At 50.7% G+C, this 26,737-nt stretch overlaps 1 protein-coding gene across 1 annotated transcript in view; it reads left to right on the top strand.

The window, feature by feature from the left end:
* LOC123763745 (pickpocket protein 28-like) overlaps positions 1-26,737 on the top strand; it is a 206,111-nt gene that overhangs the window by 34,089 nt on the left and 145,285 nt on the right. The window contains exon 3 of the mRNA XM_069304242.1: positions 8,891-9,032. Within this exon, the coding sequence (XP_069160343.1) occupies positions 8,891-9,032 (142 nt within the window). The remainder of the gene's footprint in view (positions 1-8,890; positions 9,033-26,737) is intronic.

Genomic DNA, 26,737 nt, shown 5'->3' with positions numbered 1-26,737 from the left:
ATACTAGTTATCTCCGGGTGAGGTCTGGCCCTAGCTTCGGTGCGGGGCAGACGTGTTGAATCGGCGCTCCAGCAGTTTGGTGTTGTTTGCCCGTTTCGGCCGGTTGGGGGCGGGTGTGTGTCTGCTCGCCTGTGCTGACGTGGCGTAACGATGGGGTCCCTCTACCCCCAGTCGTCCGGGCTCAGTCTGTGGGACTAGAGTTCTCTGTGCGGGCTGGTTACCCGGAGATTGCCCTGGCTTGTGAACTGCTCTCTGTCCCTGTGTTTGCGATTTATGGGGTCGAGTTGGTAACGGCCCGTAGGGCCATTGTGAAATTTGCAGAGGAGGCGGCGTATCGCGATTTTCTCCGGCGATACGAGGGGCGGACACTGCCCCTGCCGGATGGTGCGGGCACTGTCACCCTCTCGGATAGAAGTGGTGCACTTACTTACGTCAGTGTGCATGGGGCTCCCTTGGAGTTTCCAGAGGCTCTGCTACGGCGGTATTTCGGGCGGTTTGGCGCAGTTGTTAGTGTGAGAGTGAACGTGGTGTCTTCTAGTCCTCTTAAGGGTGTGAGGTCTAACATTCGCACCCTGGGCATGAGACTCCGGGCGGATATTCCGTCCTCTGTGCGCCTTATGGGGTACAACGTTCGGGTGTTTTACGCCCGTCAGCCGCGGACGTGTTATCGTTGTGGTCTTTTGGGCCATCCGGCTGCTGACTGTTCTGCGCCTCCTGTTGCACCAGTGAACCTCTTCAGTGAGGAGGATTTTCCGCCCCTTCCTGTGGGGGATGATTCGGTGGGTATGGACGTCTCTTCGGCTGAGGAGGTGCCCTCTGTAGCAGCTGTTGCTCCGCCTGTTGCGCCCCCTGTTGTTGCCGCATCTCTTCCAGAGGTTGGGTCCTCGCCTAGTGCTCCGGCTGATGTCCCTGCGCCTCTTCCGCCTGCCGTTTGCTCAGACCCCTCGTCTTCCAGTTCTTCCTCTGCTGTATCTGTCCCGGTCCCTGCACCCTCGCCGTCTGTCCAGGCTGTGCTGGGAGATGAGGTGGATCCGGAATTCCCTCCTGTGCCTGGCCTGATGCCCCGTGTGGTTGAGGAGGCTGCCGTGCTGCGGCGTGCGTCGGTTCGCTCGGTTGGTGCTGCGCGGGTCGCTGAGTCTGCCTCCGGGTCTGATGATGTGCGGCCCGAGCCTAAGCGTTCCCGGCGTTCTTCTGTGTGGGCTGATGTTGGCGAATTCGACGAGTGTCGTCCTTCCGTTGACGGTGGCGTGGCTCCGGATGTGGTGCACACTACGGTGGTGGCGGAGGTACACTTGCCTGAGGATGTCGGTGCCGGCGTTTCGGCCTCCACTTCTGGTCCGGTGTCCGAGGGTCCTGCTTCAGGTGCGTTGCCTGCGTCGGATGGCTCCGGTTCTTCGTGGGCGGTGGTTCCCCCTGCTGTAGTTGGTGGTGAGCGGGGTGGCCTGGTGGTGATGTTGAGAAAGGATGCTCGCTCTGGATGTTCTGTGGCCCCTTCCTCGTTACCCGTTTCCTCGGCGGCGGTCTTGCCGCCTCTTCTGTTTCCTGCAGTCCCTTCCGTGTCTCCTGCGGTATCCGTGGAAGTGCTATCGTCTCAGCGTCCGACACCTGCTCCGATGGCGAAGGCGTGGCAGGCTCGGCGTCCCTCGTCCGCTTCTCCGGTGTCGTCTGCTTCCTCGAAGGGCGTGGTTGGCGCTCCCCAGCCTCGTTATGCGACTTGCGTCAGTGACCTTAGGCATTGGCCGATGCCGCCAGATATAGATGTTCCTGAGTTTATGATACCCGCTCGAGCGCGGGGGATCAAAAACCCTACCGACCTTGAAGATCTCGTCTGGGAAGCTTACAAGTCGAAATATCCTTGTGAGCTGTTCCCGGAGAAGTACGTTTCTTCCGATGTTCCTCGCAAGTGATTTCTATGTATTTTGTGTTGCCTGGTTGTGGGGTGTGTATGTGACTGGGTGGGGTGGGTATTGTTTCCCGGTTCCTGCGTGCTCCGGTTGGTTTTGTGGTTTTTTTTTGTATGGCTAGTGGGGGGGGGGTGTGCGGTTCCTATGCGTTTGTGTGTTCGGTTATGGATGTCGTGTGCACTTGTTTGTCATATTGTGTGCCCTTCAGGCTGTTGGCGTGTGCTCTTTGTTATGTTTTGCCTTCCGTTTGTTATGGCGGATCTGTTTTCTTTATTGTTATTGTCCTTATTCTTGTATGTTTCTCGCCTCTCTGTATGTATTTGAGGTGTTAGCAGGCTTGTTTTGTGTGCATTTTGTCCTGGGGGTTTCCCTTATGTTTGTATTACACTGTGTTACTAATTGTGTATTGTTTGTATATGCATTTTTGTTTTGTGGTCAGCCCTTCTGGCTGGTCTTCTATTGATTTGTTCCTTTGTCCTTGTACATATGTGTGCTTTGTACTTTTGTTCTATGTTATATTTGTTCTGTTTTTCTTGTACATTATACGCATGCTTGCATGTAAAAATAAAAAAAAAAAAAAAAAAAAAGTTATCTCCGGGTCGACTGCTAGCGGCCGTGGAGTGAGGACGTTTACCGACCCTCCGTGGCTGTTGGAGTTGTTTGCTGCTTTGGTCGCCAGGTAGTGTGGGCGTCCCTGCCCTACCAGTTTTGTTGCCTGCCTGGCTGCGTTGACGTGGCAGTTCTGACATGGGGGGCCATCTTCTTCCTGTTCAGCGTGTGAACTCCGTGGGCCTGGAGTTCACTTGTAAGGCTGGTTATCCGACCATCGAGATGGGGATGTGTGACATGCTTCGTATCCCGGTGGAAGCTGTTTACGGTGTGGAGCTAGTTACGGCCCATCGAGTTGTTATTAAGTTCGTGGGGGAGGACGAGTACCGGGACTTCCTCCGACGGTACGGGGGGCGTACGTTGCCGTTGCCTGACGATGCCGGCTCTGTGACGATTTCGGACCTCAGTGGTGCCCTGACTTATGTCAGTATCCATGGTGCGCCCCTGGAGTCCCCTGATTACCTCCTCTGGCGTTACTTCGGGGGGTTTGGTACTGTTGTCAGCATGCGGGTGAACACGCTCTCCTCGGGGCGGTATGCTGGTAAGCGTACAAACATTCGCACATTGGGGATGCGCCTGCGGTCGGATATACCTTCTGTCCGGCTTATGGGATACTACGTCCGGGTGTATTATGCCCGGCAGCCTCGTACCTGTTTCCGGTGTGGCCTGTTGGGGCATCAGGCTGCCGGGTGCTCTGAGGCCCCTGCTGCTCCTGTCAACTTGTTGTGCGACGAGGATTTCCCGCCGCTCCCTCTGGAGGCAGTCTCCGGTGATGTTGATGAGGTGATGCGCGTCCCGTTTGCTGCTGCAGCTTCCCCGGCGGCGCCTGCTGTTCCTCCGGTTGTTGCCGTCCCTCCTCCGGTTCTTGAGGTACCATCGGGTGGTCTGCCTGATCCTGTCGCTGTTCCAGCTGCTCCCGTGGGCCTTCCTGGAGTTCCCTGTGTGACGTCGCTGTCTTCTCCCTTGTCTTCTGATGCTGCGCCTGGCCCTGTGTCCGTGACTCGGGTCCCGGATGTGCTGGGTGCAGGGGTGGCTGCGGGGCCTCCTGCTGTGTGTGGTCCGGTTCCCCCAGTGGTAGAGGCTGCTGCCGTTCTGTGTCGGGCGTCGGTTCCTCTGGCTCGTTATACCCGTGTTTCTGGGTCCTTTACCGGCTCTGACGATATCCGGCCGGTGCCCAAACGTTCCCGGCGTTCGTCTTCTGCCTGGGCCGACGTTGGTGACGTCAGTGACTGCGGGTCTTCGGGTATTGACAGTGTGGATATGGATGCGTCGATGTCTCCGCGGTTCGTGGTGGCGGAGGTCCATGTGCCAGCTGGTGATGGTGCCTGTGTCTCGGACGTGCCTTCGGTTCTTTCTCCGCCGGGGGACTCTCCACAGTGGGGGGTGGTGGCTTCCGCTGCCAGGGATGGTGTGGACTCTGGAGCTGGGCGTGGCCTGGTGGTGACATTACGGAAGGATGCGCGTCGTCCGGGTTCCTTGCTGTCGTCTGGTGGTGTGCCCGGGGCCGCGGGTACTCCTGTGGTGCGGGTGCGCGTTGGGGCCCTGGGGGACGTGTTGCCGGCGTCTGTGATGCCGCCGGGTCACTGGTCGAAGATTGCTGAATTACTGCTGTCTGACGGACCGGGGTGCTTTCATGGTGGGCAAGTTCCCTTTCTGTGGGGGCGAGTAGTGGCTTCTCGCCTCATGAGTACTACCATCTGGGTCCCCAGTTTGCAGGTGTTTGTTGCCCCGGTTCCGGATGTTATGGCATCCCCGGTGGATGGACGAGACGCTTTGCAATGGGTGTTCTGGGAGGCGTATAATGTACGGTTCCTGCAGGCCACGTTCCCGGGCAGGTATGTGCTCTGATTTATGTGCATTTGCTCTGACATGCTGTGTGCCCTTCTGGCTGTTTGTTTGCCCTGTTCTATTATGTGCTTCTGCTTCTCCCTGTGTGCGTTGCTTTGCCGTGTGGCGTATTAGTTTCTAGTGCTTGGCGTCACTCGTTTCGCATTTCGGCTTGGCGTTTCGCCTTTCCTGGCTTTGCGTTTCACCCTTCATGGGTACGCCAGGGCGCATCCGATCCCACGATCGTCGTCGCCTCTAACTCAACAACAACAACAACTAGTTATCTCCTCTCGCTGGCACATTAATTAATTTGGTTCACTCTTCATCAAAATAGAGTGGATATTGTCCTTCCACTGCAATCACTAATAGTTCGTACATGAAATAAACACACATATATGTGTACATATATGTTAATACTAGCGATCTCTTAAACATAAATCAATAATAATTATAATGATGAAATAACTTCACCTAACTGAAAGAAAATGTGGAGAGAAAGATTATCTACCTTAACTCTCCCTGCTACAATAGTCGTAGAATCATCCTTGTGATAGCACAGCTGGGGTCGTTTGCTCCCAGGTCAGCTCCTCGTTGACAAGGGTTCGGCTCATAGGGTCTCTTGGCGATTTGACTCGTAGCTTTGCGCTTCATCACCATGCCTGATCCTCGCACTGCAGATCCTTCTTCTGGCACAGCAGGCTGGAACTGCTCACATCTTCCTCCCTCTCACAAATGAACTTGTTGACACCTCCTAGTGGTATCATTCACATGTCTCGACACTTCACCGGGGATTAGGCGCTCGTCCTGTCAGTCCCTCTCAGTTATACCAGTGAGTGACCTGCAGGAACTTTGTCACTGCTCTTCCCAGTGTCCACACACGTGGTCATAGAACTTGTCGATCTCTATCTCCCGGCGCCCACTTCACCAGCTGAGCTATACCTTCTTACACACCCCTGGAGTTGACAAGTTTTCCTCGACGTCAGAGTAATAACTAATGCTGAATAATCCACTGCTTGAGGCTCCCTGGCCGCTCAAACTGGAGAGTTCACGAGTGCACTTCCACTTGTGGTCATAGCAGGCGAAGCTTTGAACTCCTTGCTGCGCTCAGCTACTGGCGCCCGCCGAGCTGCAAACGTCACGCCATGGGGCACTGCCCCCATTGGTCAACATTGCCACACACCCTGCACTGACCAATCACCAGCTGCTCCCACAATGAAATGCGTCCTGGGTTTTCCTGGCGGTAAGCTCTCCTCCCGTCGCCTTTTTTGTACCGGTAGAAAGGCCTAAACCACATTCAGAACCAAAATAAAATTCGTAATTTATCACCAACCGACAACTCGGGCTATCCTTTAAATGTACCATATTTTTCCTGGGCATCAGAATATGTACAGATTAGTCATTAGGGTGATACGACTTTTACTGCTGGAATAAGGGAAATATTGGACAGGAAACCGTAACAAACTGCAGAGGTGGATGGTCCTGAGCAAGTGATTCCCAAGTATTGGTGTTGATGTCCAGGGGTCAGATTCACGAAAGCACTTACGCAAACACTTACGCACCTGTACATCTTTTCTCAATCTTTGGCGGCTTTGTTTCCAATTATTAAACAGTTAATGAGCTCCGAATCACCAGGAGGCTATTTATAACAATAACAACAGTCGAATGGGAAGTTTTCATGCTTGTAAACTGTTTAATATATGTAACGAAAACCGTCAAAGATTGAGGAAAGATGTACACGTTCGTAAGTGCTTGCGTAAGTGCTTTCATGAATCTGGCCCCAGGTCTTTGAGAGTCACCTTGAGGCAGTCCTTGAATCGTTTCTTCTGACCCCAGTAGAACGCAAGCCCTGGCATAATTCTCCATACAGCAGCTGTTTGGACAATCGGCTGTCAGGCATTCTGACAACGTGGCATGCCCATCTGGCCTGAGATTCCTGTAGGAGGGTGTAGACGCTGGAAATACCGGCCCCTTGTCCAGCCACCTGATGCGGAGGCGTCTGCGGAAACAGCTCAAGTGAAAGTGATTTAGCTGTTTGGTGTCTCTGCTGTAGACATTCCAGGCCTCGCTGGTATAGAGAAGGGCGGTGAGAACAACTGCTCGGTAGACCTTCAGTTTGGTGGAGAGGCTGAGGCCCCTTTGCTCCCAGACATTCTCGCGGAATCTTCCAAAGAACAACAGACCTTGGCGATCCTGTTGTTGACTTCTGCGTCTATGTTCACAGCTTTTGAGAGTATGGTGCCAAGACTGGTGAAGCTGTCGACTGCCTGCAGGTTCTGCCCCTTGACAGTAATGTGTGGGTTCAGACAGGGTACTCCAGGCGCGGGTTAGTACACGACTTCAGTCTTTTTGGTGCTGGTGATGAGACCGAAGTTGTCGCTGATTTGTGAGAAGCAGTCCATTTCGTGTTCCATCATTTGCAATGTGCTGGCGTTGAGGGCGCAGTCATCAGCGAACAGGAAGTCTCACGTGACAGTTTCCGCCCCCTTGGTGACGGCCTGTAGACGCCGGAGGTTGAACAACCCACCGTCAGTCCTGTATCTGATGGGTATTCCATCCTGGCAATCACGGAACGAATCAGTGAGCATGGCCGAGAATACCATGCTGAAGAGTGTTGGGGCGAGAGCATAGTAAATATAAACATAGTAAATAATAAAACAGAAAACAGTGTCTATACATCATGTGAATATAGCATCCACGACATTGCTGTAAATTAAGCAAATGTTCAAGGCAAATCAACAATGAAATGAGACTCAAACGCCTCTTTGCCATAAATGAGGTACACATTAGTATTGTACGTTTAACGAAGCTGGAAACCTTGCACATAAACATTGAAAGGTTCATCTGATAAAATAACATTCACAGTTCTCATTCCACTCACAAGACCTTGAAATTAAGATAAATGAAACGGTTCAGGTGCGCCCGAAGCACTTTGTCGAACTGCCCAATCACACCAGAAATCGTGTCGTCGATCATTTCAAGTGGCACATCTCGAACCAACACGAAACTCACATGCTAGCTGTAATCCAGTACTTGCACTGTCTCGGCACCCCTTGCCAGGAAAAGCTCCCCACCCCCAAATTCACACAAGCAACCACCTTGGGATCTCTAAACTTCACAAATTCAATTCCACTTGACAACATCTGCAAACCTGTACCATCCATAATCTGTGCTTGAAGCAAATTTCAGAGAGCCACAGAGTCGAAGGCATAATCATGATGGCAGGTAAGCCTTAATTCAACAGTAGTACACCGTCGAAGTACCGTGGAAAGACCATCCTCGCACTGTGGCCCAGACTTACGACCGTCGACTTTTAGAACATGGTAGAACATAAGACCCTAAGCAGAATCAAAACCAACATCCAGGAATTCCACCAGACACGTCCGCAAGCCACGATGGCTCAACTCTCAAACCCGTACCAAATTGCCAGCCAAGTATACATGTCAACTCGAGGAATCATCGTAACCTGTTAGCTTAGTGTGTATGTGGTGTGAATGGGCAATGAAAGTCGGTACCTTTAATGTAAGTACTATAATCTAATTCACAAATTCCCGCTCGCCTCATTTAGCACCTGAAACAGGTCGAGGTCAAGTGTTAATTATTGACGGTGTTCCAGTGGTACTCTTTGTAATATCACGCCACGCAACCGTGAAGGGTGAGTGTGCATGTTGAAACACACACTACACATATCAGCTTATATGTGCATGTAATTTTTGCATAATTTTCGTGCGTGCCATTAAGTTGCCCCAAAGTATCCTACGGAACTCGCATTAGTATCCTTGCATCAGGTAGTGTTAGGATAACCCGAGTCTTGTGATTGGGTGTTAACAAGTGTTAAGACAGGATTGTCGATGGGTGTCGACAATCCAAGAGTCTCTCTGATGCAATCTTAGCTGTGGGTAACACTAATCAGTAGAGTAAAGTTGCTCTCCATGTATTTGCGATTAAGTTCTTTGAATAAACGCAAAGTTTTGTAAGTTTGGTGTTTACATTGATCCATCTCTGAACATTGCCATGCTAACTTACTTGAAGTAGTGTCCGTAATGACCTGCTATATGCTCCATACTATTTAAGCCCTTCTTAATATGAACAATTGATGTAGAAGAGGAGGAGCCTCCTCCCATAGGGAGGGGCCTTACATTGCATTCCCTAGTTTTGGGGGATTTCATGACCAACATGGTTCGAGACTCAGGCGAAACTGACTAGTAAGGATCTCCCCACAGTCCAATTCCATTATCCAGTAGAGTGCTCGCTCGATCTTGGAAGCCTTGCTCACGTTTTGCTTGGTGAAGTGGAAGCATATTCATGCAATATTGTACACAATTACAACCCCCAATAAAGTAAAATCAACAACATTTGTCCCACGATGACCAACCCACAACTCTGAAGATGAAGAAAGGTTGAAGGTTGGCCATCACATCTTCAGCCACGTTAGTGTGATCCCTCGTCTGAGCACTTGTCCCATATTGTCTATAGTGTAGAGTAAGTTATAAACAGTTTGCCCCTATTGTGTCTGGAGTAGAGAACTGACACCTATGGTGCTCCTGGTGCAGGGTGAAGTACACGGCGAGCGAGTGGTCGTCACTGACCTACGAAGTGTACCAGAACGTGCTGAGCATGGAGCACCTCAATGAGCTGGCCAATTCCAGCGTCCTCCAGCTTGACAGCCACGAAGTCTACTGTATCATCAAGAAGGTACATAACATACTCTCCTTCACACCTTGTTTTTAATTAAAGGTTTATCTGACTCTGACAATGGTTATGTAAATAGTCGAAAGTGCTCAGTCGATCGTCCCATTTTGATTGTGGTCCATTTGAATATTTCTATCAAAATTTATAAGCGGTTGGTATTTGATCACCAGGAGATTTTTGTTGTTTAAAAGACATATTGTAATGAAGATTAATCTTAATCTTACGAGTTTTAATTTATTTAATATAATTTACTGAGTCTCTCTTCTAACCATTTTCTAATTAATATAAACTAAATAAATCTGGATGTATCCAGTTTATTCTTTTCTGCTCTAGACTTTTATATCAGGTTTCAAATATTTAATTTTATAAAGACATTGGACTGGTCATGGCTAGATTAGATTAGGCTGGGAATAAGAGTATTGTTGGGGTTTCACCTCTCTACCCTTACCCTGGGGTGAGCAATAGTTATGCTCAAAGTCACTCACCGTAGACCTGCGAGTCTTCACTCGATCCTCACGGCGCCACTGCACGCCAGGAGAGTCTCCCAGTCGATCTTAACGGCCTCTTATTAAGAAAGAGTGAGAACACGACTCGTTCACTTGACTGTCGTGTGCCCTCCCCAACAATCGGGCTCTACGGTAAACCACAAGGTCGCCAACTGGTGTTTTAGGTGGCCAGTAACACCATCAGTGGACTGGTGGAATTAGTGGCAGCCTTGGCAAGGTCACACTCAAAAGAATAGGAATCAGGCAGGTACTTATTGTTATCACTCAATGCTTTCAGTATAATGTAGCCACAAGATCAATGGAGGGAATGATATAAACACAAAGATAGTTTTGTATTTTACTTAAAATGTATGAAAGATGTCACAAAGGCCAAACAACAACAAATAAATCAATAAATCAACTGATCCTGACGCGGCTGGTAATTCCCACGAATAGTATGCGATCACTAGGTGGCAACACTCCCCTCCTCATCAAGTGTCAAGAACAGCTGATTGCCTGGCTCCCGCGCAAAAGCTTTGCTTGTTTTCTAGATTCGCGCGCGCGCTGTTTCTTTAAATTCTCCAATGTTACTAGAAACTCGCACACTCGATATTGGCTACAATATCACGTATCACTTGGTTACACTGTACTCAGGCTCAAACGGTCTTTTCTACAATCAATGCTATAATGACTCACAGTAATGGTCTTACACTGTTATTCATCCAACAATATATTATGAAATATTAACACTGGAGTTTTCAGTACTTTCTCTCGTGGGCGATAACGCAATAATTCACTGTACTCACAAATGACTCATCACTGCATAAACATGGCATATATAATGTAGATACATCAAATATCAATACATGGAAAATAAATGATTTCTGGGCACACAGCCTAACTTTCAAATACTGGCATAATATTATATATAATTTACCACTATATGTTCATATCAAAAACTATAGAAAGATATACACAACACAGTAAATTTATCACTTGTTCCTGGTGCCTGTACACACCAATAATCAACATGAATATTACAAGTACTCTTGATAGTACTGTCTAGCACACTGGTGCTTTACCGTGACATGGGTGAGACTTGCTCACGACATATAAAATCCTCAGGCTAGATAATATAGCCGAATAATATAGCTAACTAAAGGGGAATGGGGAGGGAACTTGAAACACCTACTTCACCCTATCCTCCGATGAGAGTCGAGATGTAGCTCCTGGTCCTCGTGTCGGGAACGCCCCCACACAACACGTCGTCGTGTCCTACCAGAGCCTCTCGTCGTCTCACCGTTTAGCGCGTCGTCTCCGTGCCTCCTCACTGCAGGTCCGTCCTCCTTCTTGACTTCTTGAAGGTTGGAGTCGGTCTCCTGGCCGTCGTCTTCTCCCAGCAACGGCTGTCGCCTACGTCTCAGCTACAGTCGTCCGGTTTCCCCAAATAGTCCTCTCTTCCTCAGCTACCCAGTGGCTCTGTCAGCCACTACGCTGTCACGAACTGGTGAATTGCCACAGACGTCAACATACGTCACTGCACGGCTTCACTGCTTCTTGCACAGCACCTGACTGGAGCACTTGTTGCTCAAATAACCGTCAATTCCCTCTTCTGGTTCAACACATGAACTAGGGAAGACTTCTCAGAGTACTGGCGGACTTCAGGTGACGCGTAAAACCACGGGAGCGGGAAACACTGTCCAACTGACAGGACCAACCATCGCACGTCCGACCTCTATGACGTGTCGTGTCTGACTGCTGGCGCCAGCCCGGCTCGCGGGCCGGACCCCCTTCCTTCGTGACGTCACTTTTGCCACGGGAGGTTTTCATTGGCTCCCGGTGCCACATTGCTGTCGGTGACCAATCCGGCGCCACTGACGTCACACGGTTTTGGCGGGAGATCAGGGAGGCAAGCGCCATCTTGGCTCCCTAAAGGGCCTAAACCACAGGCCAAAATATTACTATTTCACAAATTTCTCGGCTCTCCGAGAACACTTCACTCTCTCCCATATATCAAATTGTAGCCTGCAACGTAGAGAACGCTTGGGAAAAGTAGACATGACTCTTACTGCAGGCATGGGAGAATTATAAGGGGGGGAACTCCGTCACATACCCCTCCCCTTAAAATAAGAGTCATGTCTGGTTAGTGGATGCGGGATAGGGCATCCTCTACTACGTTGTCCTTCCCCTTAATGTGCTTGACCTTGATCCTTGTTAGACTCTCAGTGCTGGTGAGACTGGTGCCGTCCGCCCTGGACCACTTACTTTCCTCCTCCGGGAGTTCTCGGTCCCTCGGCACACTCAGACCCGTCTTCCGCTGGGTTTCTCGGGACATCGTTCCGTCCTGCTTGTCGGCTCTTCCTTCCACAGTGAAGAAAGGTCTCAGGCGGTCTGCGTGACACACCTGTTTCTTTCGGGATCTGTCCGACTTCTCAATTTCGTACGACACCGGACCCAACCGTCGCAGCACTTGGTATGGTCCCTCGAACCGTGACTCGGTCACCCTACCTTTACCTGGAAGCAAGACCATTACTTGGGACCCGACCTGGAAATCCCTCTGTGTAGCTCTCTTGTCGTACCACTCCGACATCTTACGCTGTGCCTCCTTCAGGTGCTTCCCAGCCAGTTCCTTCGCTAGAGTGAGACGATCTTTAAACTTCTGGACATATTCGTTCACCGTTCCCACGGTCGCTGCCGGTGTCCATTGTTCCCTCAGCATGGACAGGGGACTTCTCACCTCGTGTCCATACACTAGCTGGAATGGTGAGAATCCTAGTGATTCTACCACCGCGTTGCGTATGGCAAATAACGCGGGGTATATAGCCTCATCCCACTCAGCCCTCTGTTCTGCGCAGAACACTCTCAGCACAGTCTTCAATGTGGAGTGGAATCTTTCGATCGCCCCCTGCGACTGCGGTCGGTAGGGCGACGATCGAATCTGAGTCACTCCCCATCCTGCCATCGTCTGTCGGAACCACTTCGACTGAAATATGCTTGCGCAGTCTGTCTGGATCTCTTTGGGCATCCCCACCCACGAGAAAAATCGCTGCAGTTGGCTGGCTACTCCTTGCGATGTTAAACGTCGCATCGGGACGGCTTCCGGAAACCTGGTGGATGTACACATTATTGTCATCAGGTAGGTGTTCCCTTTCTTCGTCCTTGGCAAAGGACCCACTCCATCAACTAGCAGACGCTCGAAAGCAGGCCCAAACGCTGGAACAGGGATCAATGGGGCCTTCGGTATCGCTGACTGGCTCTTCCCTGCCCTCTGGCATGGTAAGCACGTCTTACAATAGCGCCTCACCTCGGCGTCCATACCTGGCCAGTAAAAGAAATCCCTGATCCTTCACAGCGTCTTAGTCACTCCCAGGTGGCCTGCAGAGTCCACGGAGTGCGCTAGGTCCAACACGGCCGCTCTGCACTGGGCCGGCAACACTACATGGTGCCTCGTGCTTAGAGACTCTTCCCCGGCCTCCACCCTTACAGGTCTCCACTGCCTCATCAGCATGCCGTCCTGAAGGTAAAACTGAGTAGCCTTCTCAGGGCCAACACGTCCTCCTTGGGCCTCACTAATCAAATCGGGGAACTCCTCCTGTTGCAACTGTCCAAGACGAGTGCGGTCTACCCCTAGAGAACTGGTAAGGGTCACCTGCAACTCACCATTTGGGCTATCTTCGCCCTCCGCTCGTTCTTCGGGTTCTACAAAGAGGCGATCTATTCCCAGGCTGTCAGTTGTTTCCTCAGCCCCATCAGATCTACAACCTCCTTGTTCTTCGCGTCGTCTTGGTACCACAGCACAAACTGGGAACGCCACCGGTGCGATTCCCTTCTCGCCCCCACAGGCGTTCCACTCTCCGCCTGTCTCCTTGTATTGTTCTAGGCATTCTTCGCCTTTCACAAGATTCGGAAGGACATATCCTCCACACGCGTCATTCCCCAAGATGACCTGCGCCTCCATCTTGGGCATTGATGTACAGACTCCCACCACTAGGGTCTGGCAGCCATAGTCGGAATTTAAAGTTACCTGGTGTAGGGGCATCCTCACTGGGCCTCCCACAGTGGTCACACTTGCCACCCCCACACTGGTACTTTCGTAACCCTCGGGGAACAGGGTCTCACTCACTAGGGTAAAATCGGCCCCAGTGTCTCTTAAGATCTTCACGGGGATGGGGTCTGCGTCCCCCATCCTTACGGTTCCTTGACACATGAATGGGTGAACTTTCTTCTCCCCATTCAGCACGGGTTCATTCCGCACTCCCTCGGCCCTCTGGTCCTCGAACATCACTAAAGCAACGTGTCCCCGCTGCTTAGGGCGTCTGCATTCCCGCGCGACGTGTCCGATTATTCCGCAGTTGTAGCAGCGGCCCCTCGGCGGAGACCATCCGCCACCGCTCGCCTTAGCACTGCCTCCAGAGACCGTCACACCCTGTGTCCTTCTCGCCTCACTTGTCGTTTCCTTCGTTGCAGTAACAACGTCCGGGCTCTCATCTTGGCTCTCTTCTATCGGTTCCACAACATCTTTTGTTCCTCTGTCGTACCATCCCGAGCGGTGGGACTTGGGAGAACTCGCTCCTGTCCTCCATCCATTCGTCCTCCTATAATTCCTACTGCTTCCGGAGTACGCGGGTGATCGATGCTGTCCCTCTCGGCTTGGGCGTAGCACTTCCTCTAACATGTCGGCTCGGTCGGCTGCGGCCCTTAGGTTCTTTATGTCCGCCTCCTTTATCCTCATCCTGATCTCAGGAGAGAGCACGGACATAAACTTTTCCATGGTCATTAGTTCCTTAATCTCTTCGGCCGACCTCGCTTCCTCGGAGTCCAGCCACTTAAGGAGCTTTCTTTCTATGTGCCTCGCCGTCTCCGCATACGATTTTCCTGGTGACCGGGTACATTCTCTAAACCTCTTTCTGTAACACTCTGGCGTGAGCTTAAAAGAACGGAGCACAGCTCGTTTTACCGCATCGTAGTTAGTGCATTCTTGGAAGTCGAGCATAGTGAAGGCTTCACGAGCTTCACCGGTGAGCCTCCCTTGGACCAACTCCGCCCACTCCGCCCTCGGCCACCTCTTCATAGCAGCAACTCTCTCAAAGTGATCGAAGAAACTTTCGGCCTCACTAGGCACATAGACCGGCAGGTCTCGTTCCCTCACTCGTCGGTCTTCCTTTGGCGGCGGAGCAGGGGCGCCTAGTCCTAGTTCAATTCGCTTCAGCTCTACTTCCTTTTTGGCTTCTATTTCCTGTCGTCTCAGCCCAACTTCTTCGCTGCGCTGCTGTGCTTCTCGCTCTTGTTCTTCCCTGCGTAGCTGTGCTTCTCGCTCTTCACGCTTCATCTGTGCTTCTGCTTCTCGCTCCTCTTTGCGCTGTTGTGCTTCTTCTCTCCTCAGCTGCGCTTCTGCTTCTCGCTCTTCCTTGCGCTGCTGTGCGTCTTCTCTACGCTGCTGTGCTTCCAGCTGCAACTTCATTATTTCCAGCTTAATGCTGTGCCTGCTGCCGCTGGATCCCCTGCTGCTTCCACCAATACTCAGGTGTTCACCCACACTGGCAGGTGTTTGGGGCCGTTCCTCCCCCAAAGCTTCCTCTAGAGCCCTGAGCTGAGCCATTATCTCTATTCTTCTTTCACCAACTCTGGCAGATTTCAGCTTTATTCCGCAATGATCCGCTATAGCCTGTAACTGTGCCTTGGTGCACTCTTCCAGCACCTGTACGTCTCTAGAATCAATAAACCTTGCTACTTTATCATCCTCCATCTTGTGCTACGAGTGTTAACCTGCACCTGATCTCTAACACCACTGCCAAGTACCACCTCTGCAACCTTTACTTCGATCGAAATCCTGGCAAGGTCGCCAAATGTTGGGGTTTCACCTCTCTACCCTTACCCTGGGGTGAGCAATAGTTATGCTCAAAGTCACTCACCGTAGCCCTGTGGGTCTTCACTCGATCCTCACGGCGCCACTGCACGCCAGGAGAGTCTCCCAGTCGATCTTAACGGCCTCTTATTAAGAAAGAGTGAGAACACGACTCGTTCACTTGACTGTCGTGTGCCCTCCCCAACAATCGGGCTCTACGGTAAACCACAAGGTCGCCAACTGGTGTTTTAGGTGGCCAGTAACACCATCAGTGGACTGGTGGAATTAGTGGCAGCCTTGGCAAGGTCACACTCAAAAGAATAGGAATCAGGCAGGTACTTATTGTTATCACTCAATGCTTTCAGTATAATGTAGCCACAAGATCAATGGAGGGAATGATATAAACACAAAGATAGTTTTGTATTTTACTTAAAATGTATGAAAGATGTCACAAAGGCCAAACAACAACAAATAAATCAATAAATCAACTGATCCTGACGCGGCTGGTAATTCCCACGAATAGTATGCGATCACTAGGTGGCAACACTCCCCTCCTCATCAAGTGTCAAGAACAGCTGATTGCCTGGCTCCCGCGCGAAAGCTTTGCTTGTTTTCTAGATTCGCGCGCACTGTTTCTTTAAATTCTCCAATGTTACTAGAAACTCGCACACTCGATATTGGCTACAATATCACGTATCACTTGGTTACACTGTACTCAGGCTCAAACGGTCTTTTCTACAATCAATGCTATAATGACTCACAGTAATGGTCTTACACTGTTATTCATCCAACAATATATTATGAAATATTAACACTGGAGTTTTCAGTACTTTCTCTCGTGGGCGATAACGCAATAATTCACTGTACTCACAAATGACTCATCACTGCATAAACATGGCATATATAATGTAGATACATCAAATATCAATACATGGAAAATAAATGATTTCTGGGCACACAGCCTAACTTTCAAATACTGGCATAATATTATATATAATTTACCAATATATGTTCATATCAAAAACTATAGAAAGATATAAACAACACAGTAAATTTATCACTTGTTCCTGGTGCCTGTACACACCAATAATCAACATGAATATTACAAGTACTCTTGATAGTACTGTCTAGCACACTGGTGCTTTACCGTGACATGGGTGAGACTTGCTCACGACATATAAAATCCTCAGGCTAGATAATATAGCCGAATAATATAGCTAACTAAAGGGGAATGGGGAGGGAACTAGAAACACCTACTTCACCCTATCCTCCGATGAGAGTCGAGATGTAGCTCCTGGTCCTCGTGTCGGGAACGCCCCCACACTACACGTCGTCGTGTCCTACCAGAGCCTCTCGTCGTCCCACCGTTTAGCGCGTCGTCTCCGTGCCTCCTCACTGCAGGTCCGTCCTCCTTCTTGACTTCTTGAAGGTTGGAGTCGGTCTCCTGGCCGTCGTCTTCTCCCAGCAACGGCTGTCGCCTACGTCTCAGCTACAGTCGTCCGGTTTCCCCAAATAGTCCTCTCTTCCTCAGCTACCCAGTGGCTCTGTCAGCCACTACGCTGTCACGAACTGGTGAATTGCCACAGACGTCAACATACGTCACTGCACGGCTTCACTGCTTCTTGCACAGCACCTGACTGGAGCACTTGTTGCTCAAATAACCATCAATTCCCTCTTCTGGTTCAACACATGAACTAGGGAAGACTTCTCAGAGTACTGGCGGACTTCAGGTGACGCGTAAAACCACGGGAGCGGGAAACACTGTCCAACTGACAGGACCAACCGTCGCACGTCCGACCTCTATGACGTGTCGTGTCTGACTGCTGGCGCCAGCCCGGCTTGCGGGCCGGACCCCCTTCCTTCGTGACGTCACTTTTGCCACGGGAGGTTTTCATTGGCTCCCGGTGCCACATTGCTGTCGGTGACCAATCCGGCGCCACTGACGTCACACGGTTTTGGCGGGAGATCAGGGAGGCAAGCGCCATCTTGGCTCCCTAAAGGGCCTAAACCACAGGCCAAAATATTACTATTTCACAAATTTCTCGGCTCTCCGAGAACACTTCACTCTCTCCCATATATCAAATTGTAGCCTGCAACGTAGAGAACGCTTGGGAAAAGTAGACATGACTCTTACTGCAGGCGTGGGAGAATTATAAGGGGGGGAGCTCCGTCACAGTATGTATACAGGGTATGCCTTATCAACCTAGACCAACATAGTCATTTGGTCCATTCGTCCTCAGACCATGTCCATTCCATCCAGCAGTCGACCCTAACGACGTATTCATCAATTTTAACATGCTGTTCATTCAAAATAAAATTTTTTAAAAATATAAATTGATATTGTTATATGTTAGCATATTTTGCATATTTAGGCATTGGTTAGGTGCTTGGGTTCTGTTGGCGATTATTTGTGTTTGTAGTACGTGGGTGAAACATTTATAGCGTTGTGATTCGAACAAAATTCGTCAGTGAAGCACTTGTTCCGGATATGTTCGAACGTCAGCAGTTGTGAGTCGTGTGTAAACCGCTTTTCATTCATAAACAGGGGGTTTGGCGGGTGCATGGAATCACTTTTGGATCTTTGTTTGGAGAACGGGCTGGTATTTGTTGTACTTAGGTGAAGCATTTACAGCGTTGTGGTTCGAACAAAAGTCGTCAGGGAAGCATTTGTTCCCGAAGTGTTCAGCCCGTCCTCTAAATAAAGACTCAAAGTCCATTCCATGCACCCGCGAAACCCCCTCTTTATGAATGAAAACGGTTTACACCAACCCGTCCTTGACTCAAGTAAATTACATCCAGCGGTCGCCCCCACAGACGCATTCATAAATTTTAATATGCTGTTCATTCAAAACGGGAATTTTCTCAAGTATAAATTAATATTATAATGTATTAGCATATTGTGCATATATAGGCATAGGTTAGGTTAGGTTAGGTGTTTAGGTTCTGTTGACGATTATTTGTATTTGTAGTACGTGGGTGAAGCATTTATAGCGTTGTGATTCGAGCAAAATTCGTCAGTGAAACACTTGTTCCGGATATGTTCGAACGTCAGCAGTTGTGAGTCGTGTGTAAACCGCTTTTCATTCATAAACAGGGGGTTTGGCGGGTGCATGGAATCACTTTTGGATCTTTGTTTGGAGGACGGGCTGTGTTTGGAGGACGGGCTGTGGAAGTAATTGACTTGAGTCGAGGCAGCCCGTCCTGCTAGCTCCTCCAGCCCGTTGTTCACCAACAAGGTACGTTGGTGAACAGTGAACCTGTGGACGAGACAATCGGGATGATAGCCGACAGAGTGTATCGTGATCCAGCCTGTACTCCTCTTGACATACCAGAAAATATCCTAAGGAAACTACTCCAAGCTTGTACTAAAGAGGCACCCTTCTTGAGCCCGGATGGGCACATGTATAAGCAAGTAGATGGGGTCGCCATGGGTTCTCCCCTAGGTGTCCTGTTTGCAAACTTCTACATGGGTACCATCGAGCAAAAAGTCTTAGTCGACATGAACTTGAAACCGGCCATATACTGCAGGTATGTTGACGACATTTTTACACAGGTACCTGATGTCAGACATCTGCAGGAGCTGAAGGAGGCGTTTGAGCAGAGTTCCGTGCTGCGTTTCACTTACGAGATGGAAAAGGATGGGAAGCTGCCCTTTCTAGATGTAACAGTCATGGAAAAGAGCGGAGGTTTCCACACTGCAGTCTACACTAAGAAAACGAACATAGGAATGTGCCTAAATGCCAACAGCGACTGCCCAGACAGGTACAAGAGGAGTGTTGTTAACCCATTTGTCGACCGTGCTCGCAGCCACAGCTCAGAATGGAAGCAAGTCGACGAAGAACTCTGTAGGGTAAGGCAGGTCCTAGTCAACAACGGCTTCTCCAATGGTTTCGTCGAAGACATCATAAGAAGGAAAGTGAAACGCCATGCAACCTCTGAAGAGACAACTAACACAACATCTATACCCCCTATTAGACTATTTTACAGGAACTTCTTTTCCACAGCTCATAAAACAGAGGAAAGGGTTCTGAAAGATATTGTTAATAGAAACGTTATCCCTACAGACAAAAATCAGAGGATACAACTGACGATTTACTATACAACCAGAAAAACGGCCAGCCTACTCATGAGAAACTCTCCAGACACAAAGCAGAACGCTTTAAATGAGACCAACGTCGTCTATGCCTTCAAATGCCCTCTTGGGGACTGTAAGCTCCAAAAAAACCAGTATATAGGTAAGACAACAACATCTCTTTCTAGGCGTTTAACGATGCATAAACAACAGGGCTCCATTAAGGAACATATAATCTCTTCCCACAACCAAACCATCGCCAGAGAAATCCTAGTAAACAACACAGAAATCATCGATAGATACAGCGATAGCAGACGGCTTGACGTTTGCGAGGCACTACACATTAAAAAGTCAACACCAGCAATCAACAGCCAATTAATGCACAACTATATTCTACCCACCTCAAGACTCCGCTCCAATATAGAAGCATCAAGAAATATGTCAAACTGTCAGTTTGACAGTTGTTTCCCGCTCCCGTGGATTTTACGGGTCACCCGAAGTCTGCCAGTACTCTGCGAGGTCTTCCTTCGTTCATGTGTCGGACCAGAGAGGGAATCGACGGGATATTGAGCAACAAGTGCTCCAGGACAGGTACTGTGCAAGAAGAAGTGAAGTCTGTGCAGTGACGTATGCGACGTCTGAGGCAGTTCACCCGTTTGTGACGGCGTAGTGGCTGGACCGAGCCACCGGGAAGCAGTGGAAGAGGAAAACTATTCGGGAATCCGAACGACTGCAGCCGAGACGTAGGCGGGCAGCCGTAGCTGGGAGGAGAAGTCGACGGCCGGGAGACCGACTCCAACCCTACAAGAAGTCGAGGAGGAGCACGGACCTGCAATGAAAAGGCACGGAGACGACGCGCTTACGGTGGGACGTTGATTGAGTTCCTGGAGGACACGACAGTGTGCGTGTGGGGGCGTTCCCTACACGAGGCAGGAGCCAGGACCAGGAGCTACAACTCAGAGTATTTTGTATGTCGTGAGCAAGGCTCACCTATGTCGCAGTAAGGCACAAATGTGCAGTGGGGCTACATAAAGTACCCACGATATTTACGATTATTATTGTGCAGTGGGGCTACATAAAGTACCCACGATATTTACGATTATTATTGGTGTGTACAGGCACCCGGAGTAATTGATGAATTTACTGTGTTGATAACGTCTTTCATGAGACTTTAATAAGATCATTTAGTGAGAGAATATATATATAAGTGTGCCAGTGTTTTGAGTTAGGCTATGTGCCCAGTAACTATGTCATTACCATTATTGATGTCTGACTCATACATATATATAAATGTCTATGCTCGTGTATTGAATAATCATTCATGTGTGCAGTGATTAATTGTGTTATCGCCCACGAAAGGAATTACTAAGAACTCCAGTGATATATACTTGCATACGTTATCATTAAATGAAGGGCAGTGTGTAATACCATGACAGTGAATTATTGTCACCGTTAATATAGAAATGTTTGATTGAGCCCAAGATCAGTGCAGCGAAGTGTTGATTGGGATTGCCTGGGATACTCTCCTGGCGTACAGTGGCGCCGCGAGGATAGAGTGAAGACCCACAGGGCTACGGTGAGTGACCTTGAGTATACTGTTGCTCACCGAGTAACTCCGACATTGGCGACCTCGCCAGGATCACGATCAAGATAAAGGTTGCAGTTGTGGTACTTTGCAGTGGTATTAGATATCAGGTACAGGTTATTACTCATAGCACAAGATGGAGGATGATAAAGTAACAAGGTCCATTGACACTAGAGATGAGCAGGTGCTGGAGGAGTGCACCAAGGCACAGTTACAGTCAATAGCAGACCATTTTGGGATAAAGCTGAGATCTTCCAGAGTGGGAGAGAGAAGACTGGAGATCATGGCACAGCTGAGGGCACGAGACGAAGCTTTGGGGGAGGAACGGCCACAAACACCTGCCAGTATGGGAGAACACCTGAGCATTGGTGGGAGCAGCAGGGGATCCAGCGGCAGCAGGCACAGTGTTAAGCTGGAGATAATGAAGCTGCAGCTAGAAGCACAGCTGAAGCGTGAGGAGCGGGAAGCACAGCAGCGCAAAGAAGAGCGAGAAGCACAGCAGCGCAAAGAAGGGCGAGAAGCACAGCAGCGCAAAGAAGAGCGAGAAGCAGAAGCACAGCAGCGCAAGGAAGAGCGAGAAGCGGAAGCACAGCAGCGCAAAGAAGAGCGAGAAGCACAGCAGCGCAAAGAAGAGCGAGAAGCAGAAGCACAGCAGCGCAAAGAGGAGCGAGAAGCACAGCTGAAGCGTGAAGAACAAGAGCGAGAAGCACAGCTAAGACGAGAGGAGCACGAGCGAGAAGCTAGGCTGAAACAGCAGGAAATAGAAGCTAACAAGGATGTGGAGCTGAAGCGAGCTGAGCTAGGACTAGCTCCACCTGCTCCGCCACAGCAGGAAGACCGCCGAGTGAGGGAGCGAGATTTGCCGGTATTTGTACCAAACGAAGCTGAAGATTTCTTCGACCACTTCGAAAGGGTTGCTACTTTGAAGAGGTGGCCGAGGGCGGAGTGGGCGGAGCTGGTTCAGGGTAGGCTCACCGGTCAAGCTCGTGAAGCCTACAATATGCTCGACCTCCAAGAGTGCACCAACTACGATGCTGTAAAGAGAGCTGTGCTCCATTCTTTCAAGCTCACGCCGGAATGTTACAGGAAGAGATTCAGGGAATGTACCCGTTCGCCAGGAAAATCTTATGCGGAGATGGCGAGGGACATGGAGAGGAAATTCCTTAAGTGGCTAGAGTCTGAAGGAGGGAAGTCGGCTGAGGAGGTCAAGAGGCTTATGGTCATGGAGAAGTTTATGTCCGTGCTCTCTCCTGAGATCAGGGTGAGAGTAAAGGAGGCGGACATAAAGGACCTGAGGGCCGCAGCCGACAGAGCCGACATGCTGGAAGAAGCCCTACGCCCACGCAGAGAGGGACAGCACCGACCGCCCGTATACTCCGGAAATGGTAGAAATTATAGGAGGACGGACGGATGGAGGACAGGAGCGAGTTCTCCCAAGTCCCACCTCTCGAGTGGGGACAACAGGGGATATCGAAGAGTGCTGTGGAGCCGTTAAAGAAGTCCCAAGCTGAGGGCTCAGGAGCTGTTGCTGCGACGAAGGAGTCGATGGATGGTGCGAGGAAGACACACGGAGCGACGGCCTCTGGAGGCGGTGCCAGGGCGAGCAGTGGTGGATGGTCTCCGGCGAGGAAGATCCGCTGCTTTAATTGCGGAATATTCGGTCACGTCGCCGGGAATGCAAACGCCCTAAGCAGCGGGGGAACGTTCCTTTCGTGAGGGTCGAGGACCAGATCGCCGAGAGGGTGCGGGATGAACGCGTTCTGAGTGGGGAGAAGAGAGTTCACCCATTCGTGTGTGAGGGAACTGTAAGGATGGGGGACGCAGACCCCATCCCGGTGAAGATATTAAGAGACACTGGGGCAGATTTTACCCTGGTGAGCGAAACCCTGTTCCCCGAGGGTTACGAGAGTACCAGTGTGGGGGTGGCAAGTGTGACCACTGTGGGAGGCCCAGTGAGGATGCCCCTACACCAGGTGACTCTGAATTCTGATTATGGCTGCCAGACCCTAGTGGTGGGGGTCTGTGCATCAATGCCCAAGATGGAGGCACAAGTCATCTTGGGAAAAGACGCATGTGGAGGATATGTCCTCCAGAATCTCGTGAAGGGCGAGGAGTGCCTAGAGCACTATAAGGAGACGGGCGAAGTGTTAGACGCCTGTGGGGACGAGAAAGGAATCGCCACGGTGGCGTTCCCGGTTTGTGCTGTGATGCCGAAACAGCGCGAAGGACACGGAGGGTGTGGATCTGATGAGGCTGAGGAGACGTCCGACAGCCTGGGAATCGATCACCTCTTCATGGGATCCGGAGAACGAGCGGAGGGTGAAGGCAGCCCGAATGGTGAGTTGAAGGTGACCCTCACCAGTTCTCTAGGGGTAGACCGCACTCGTCTTGGAGAGTTGCAGCAAATGGAGTTCCCCGAATTAATTCGTGAGGCCAAAGGAGGACGTGTGGGTCCTGAGAGGGCCACTCATTTTTACATACGGAACGGCATGCTTTTGAGACAGTGGAGGCCAGTGAAGATGGAGGCCGGAGAAGAGTCTCTAGGTACGAGGCACCAGGTAGTGTTGCCGGCCCAGTGCAGAGCGGCAGTGTTGGACCTATCGCATTCTGTAGACTCTGCAGGTCACCTGGGGGTGACCAAGATGCTGTGAAAGATCAGGGATCATTTCTACTGGCCAGGTATGGACGCCGATGTGAGGCGTTATTGTAAAACGTGCTTACCGTGCCAGAGGGCAGGGAAGAGCCAATCCGCGATACCGAAGGCCCCTATGGTCCCTGTTCCGGCGTTTGGGCCTGCATTCGAGCGTCTGTTGGTCGACGGGGTGGGTCCGTTGCCAAGGACGAAACGAGGGAATACCTACCTGATGACGATCATGTGTGCGTCCACCAGATTTCCAGAAGCCGTCCCGATGCGACGTTTGACGTCGAGAGGAGTAGCCGGGCAACTACAACGATTTTTCTCTTGGGTGGGGATGCCCAGAGAAATTCAGACAGACTGTGGAAGTATATTCCAGTCTACGTGGTTCCGACAGACGGTGACAAGTTGGGGAGTGACTCAGATTCGGTCGTCGCCCTACCGACCGCAGTCGCAAGGGGCGATCGAAAGGTTTCACTCCACCTTGAAGACCGTTCTGAGAGTGTTCTGCGCAGAACAGGGGGCTGAGTCGGACGAGGCAGTTTACCCCGCGTTGTTTGCCATACGTAACGCGGTGGTAGAATCGTTAGGTTTCTCACCTTTCCAGCTGGTGTATGGACACGAGGTGCGAAGTCCTCTGTCCATGCTGAAGGAACAATGGACACCGGGAGTGACCGTGGAAACGGTAAATGAATATGTTCAAAAGTTCAAGGAGCGTCTCACTCTAGCAAAGGAACTAGCTGGGAAACATCTGAAGGAGGCGCAGCGTAAGATGTCGGAGTGGTACGACAAGAGAGCTACGCTGAGGGAGTTCCAGGTTGGGTCCCAGGTGATGGTACTGCTGCCGGGTAAGAGTAGAGTGACCGAGTCGCGGTTCGAGGGACCATACCAGGTGCTGCGGCGGTTGGGTCCTGTATCGTATGAAATCGGGAAGCCGGATAGACCCCGCAAGAAACAGGTGTGTCACGTAGACCGCCTGAAGCCTTTCTTCCCTGTGGAAGGAGGAGCCGCCGTGCAGGACGGGACGGTGACCCGAGACCCCCAGCAGAAGACGATTTTGTGCATGCAGGTGGACCAGGAACTTCCAGAGGAGGAAGGAAAGTGGTCCAGGGCGGACGGCACCCGTCTCACCAACACGGAGAGTCTGGCGAAGATCGAGGACAAGCTACTACACCTGGAAGGGCAACAGAGCGCGGACCTGACGAACCTACTGAGGGAGAGTGCCTCTCTCTTTACCGACGTGCCCCGACGACACAAGAGTGTGACGCACGAGGTGGAGGTGAGGGACGCCAGGCCCGTCAAGCAGAGCGCGTATAGGGTGAGCCCGGAGAAGCGAGAGCTGATGAGGAAGGAGGTGGAGTATCTCCTTGAGAACGACCTTGCGGAGCCCAGTAAAAGTGAGTGGAGTTCCCCATGCTTGTTGGTGAAGAAAAGCGACGGTACCTTCCGCTTTTGTACAGACTACAGGAGGGTGAACTCCATCACAGTGGCAGATTCTCACCCCATGCCAAGAGTGAGCGATTGCATCGACCAGGTGGGCAGTGCAAGGTACGTATCCAAGGTCGATCTGCTCAAGGGGTACTACCAGATCTCTTTGACTCCTGAGGCCAGGAAAATATCAGCTTTCGCAACTCCTGACGGGCTGTACCAATACAAGGTGTTACCCTTTGGAATGAAAAACAGCGGTAGCTGTTTCCAGCGCATGATGAATGAGTTGCTAAGGGGTGCCGAAGGCTGAACAGTATACATCGATGACATCGTCGTGTACGCCGACGATTGGAAGGCGCACCTGGAGAGACTCAAGGAATTGTTTAGAAGGCTAGAGGAGGCTAATTTGACTGTAAATTTGGCCAAGAGCGAGTTTGGGAAGGCCCACTTAGAGTACCTTGGCTTCGTCATCGGCCAAGGTGAAGTAACCCCTGTAGATCACAAAGTGTCAGCCATTAAGGAATACCCCGTGCCCAGAACGCGTAAAGAGTTATTAAGGTATCTCGGGATGATAGGGTACTATCGTGGGTTCTGCAGGAATTTTTCCACGGTAGCGCATCCCCTGACCGAGCTACTCTCCAAGAATGTGCGATGGAGATGGGGAGAGGCCTGCCAAGAGTCTTTTGAGAAGACCAAGAAACTGTTGACGGAGGCCCCGGTATTAATATCCCCAGATTTCTCAGCCGGATTCATCCTGTACGTAGACGCCAGCGACGTTGGGATAGGGGCCATGTTGGCTCAAGAGAGGAGTGAGATACATAGGCCAGTAGCTTTCTACTCTAAGAAGTTTGTGAAATACCAGCGGGCCTATAGTACCGTTGAGAAAGAGGCATTGGCGCTAGTTATGGCCCTGAAGCACTTCGATGTGTACGTGGGGGGAGGGGCGAGACCTGTTCAGGTGTTCACAGATCACAACCCTCTCACCTTTTTGTACAAAATGAGGAACTCCAACCAACGTCTGACGAGGTGGGCGTTGCTACTGCAAGAGTACCGGCTGGACATCAAGTACATCAGGGGGAAGGACAACGTGGTTGCAGATGCCCTGTCCCGTATACACTAACCAGACATGACTCTTATTTTAAGGGGAGGGTATGTGACGGTGTTCCCCCCCTTATATTTCTCCCACGCCTGCTGTAAGAGTCATGTCCACTTTACCCGAGCGTTCTCTACGTCGCAGGCATCAGTTTGATATATGTGGGAGAATGTAGTGTTCTCGGAGTGCCGAGAAATTTATCAAAGAAGAGTATTTTGGCCTATGGTTTAGGCCCTTTAGGAAGCCAATATGGCGCTGGCTACTCTGTTTTGCCGCCAAAACTGTGTGACGTCAGTGACACCAGATTGGTCACCGACAGTGACGTGGCACAGGGAGCCAATGAAAACCTCCCGTGGCGAATATGACGTCACGAAGGAAGGGGGGTCCGGTCATCGCGCCGCGCTGGCGCCATCAGTCTGACACGACACGTCAAGGTGGTTGGACGTGCGAAGATTGGTCCTGTCAGTTTGACAGTTGTTTCCCGCTCCCGTGGATTTTACGCGTCACCCAAAGTCTGCCAGTACTCTGCGAGGTCTTCCTTCGTTCATGTGTCGGACCAGAGAGG

Source organism: Procambarus clarkii, chromosome 52 (genome assembly GCF_040958095.1).
Source record: "Procambarus clarkii isolate CNS0578487 chromosome 52, FALCON_Pclarkii_2.0, whole genome shotgun sequence".
Lineage (NCBI taxonomy): Eukaryota > Metazoa > Arthropoda > Malacostraca > Decapoda > Cambaridae > Procambarus > Procambarus clarkii.
The sequence above is the reverse complement of the archived record's forward strand: the minus strand, read 5'-3'. Positions and strand labels throughout refer to the sequence as shown.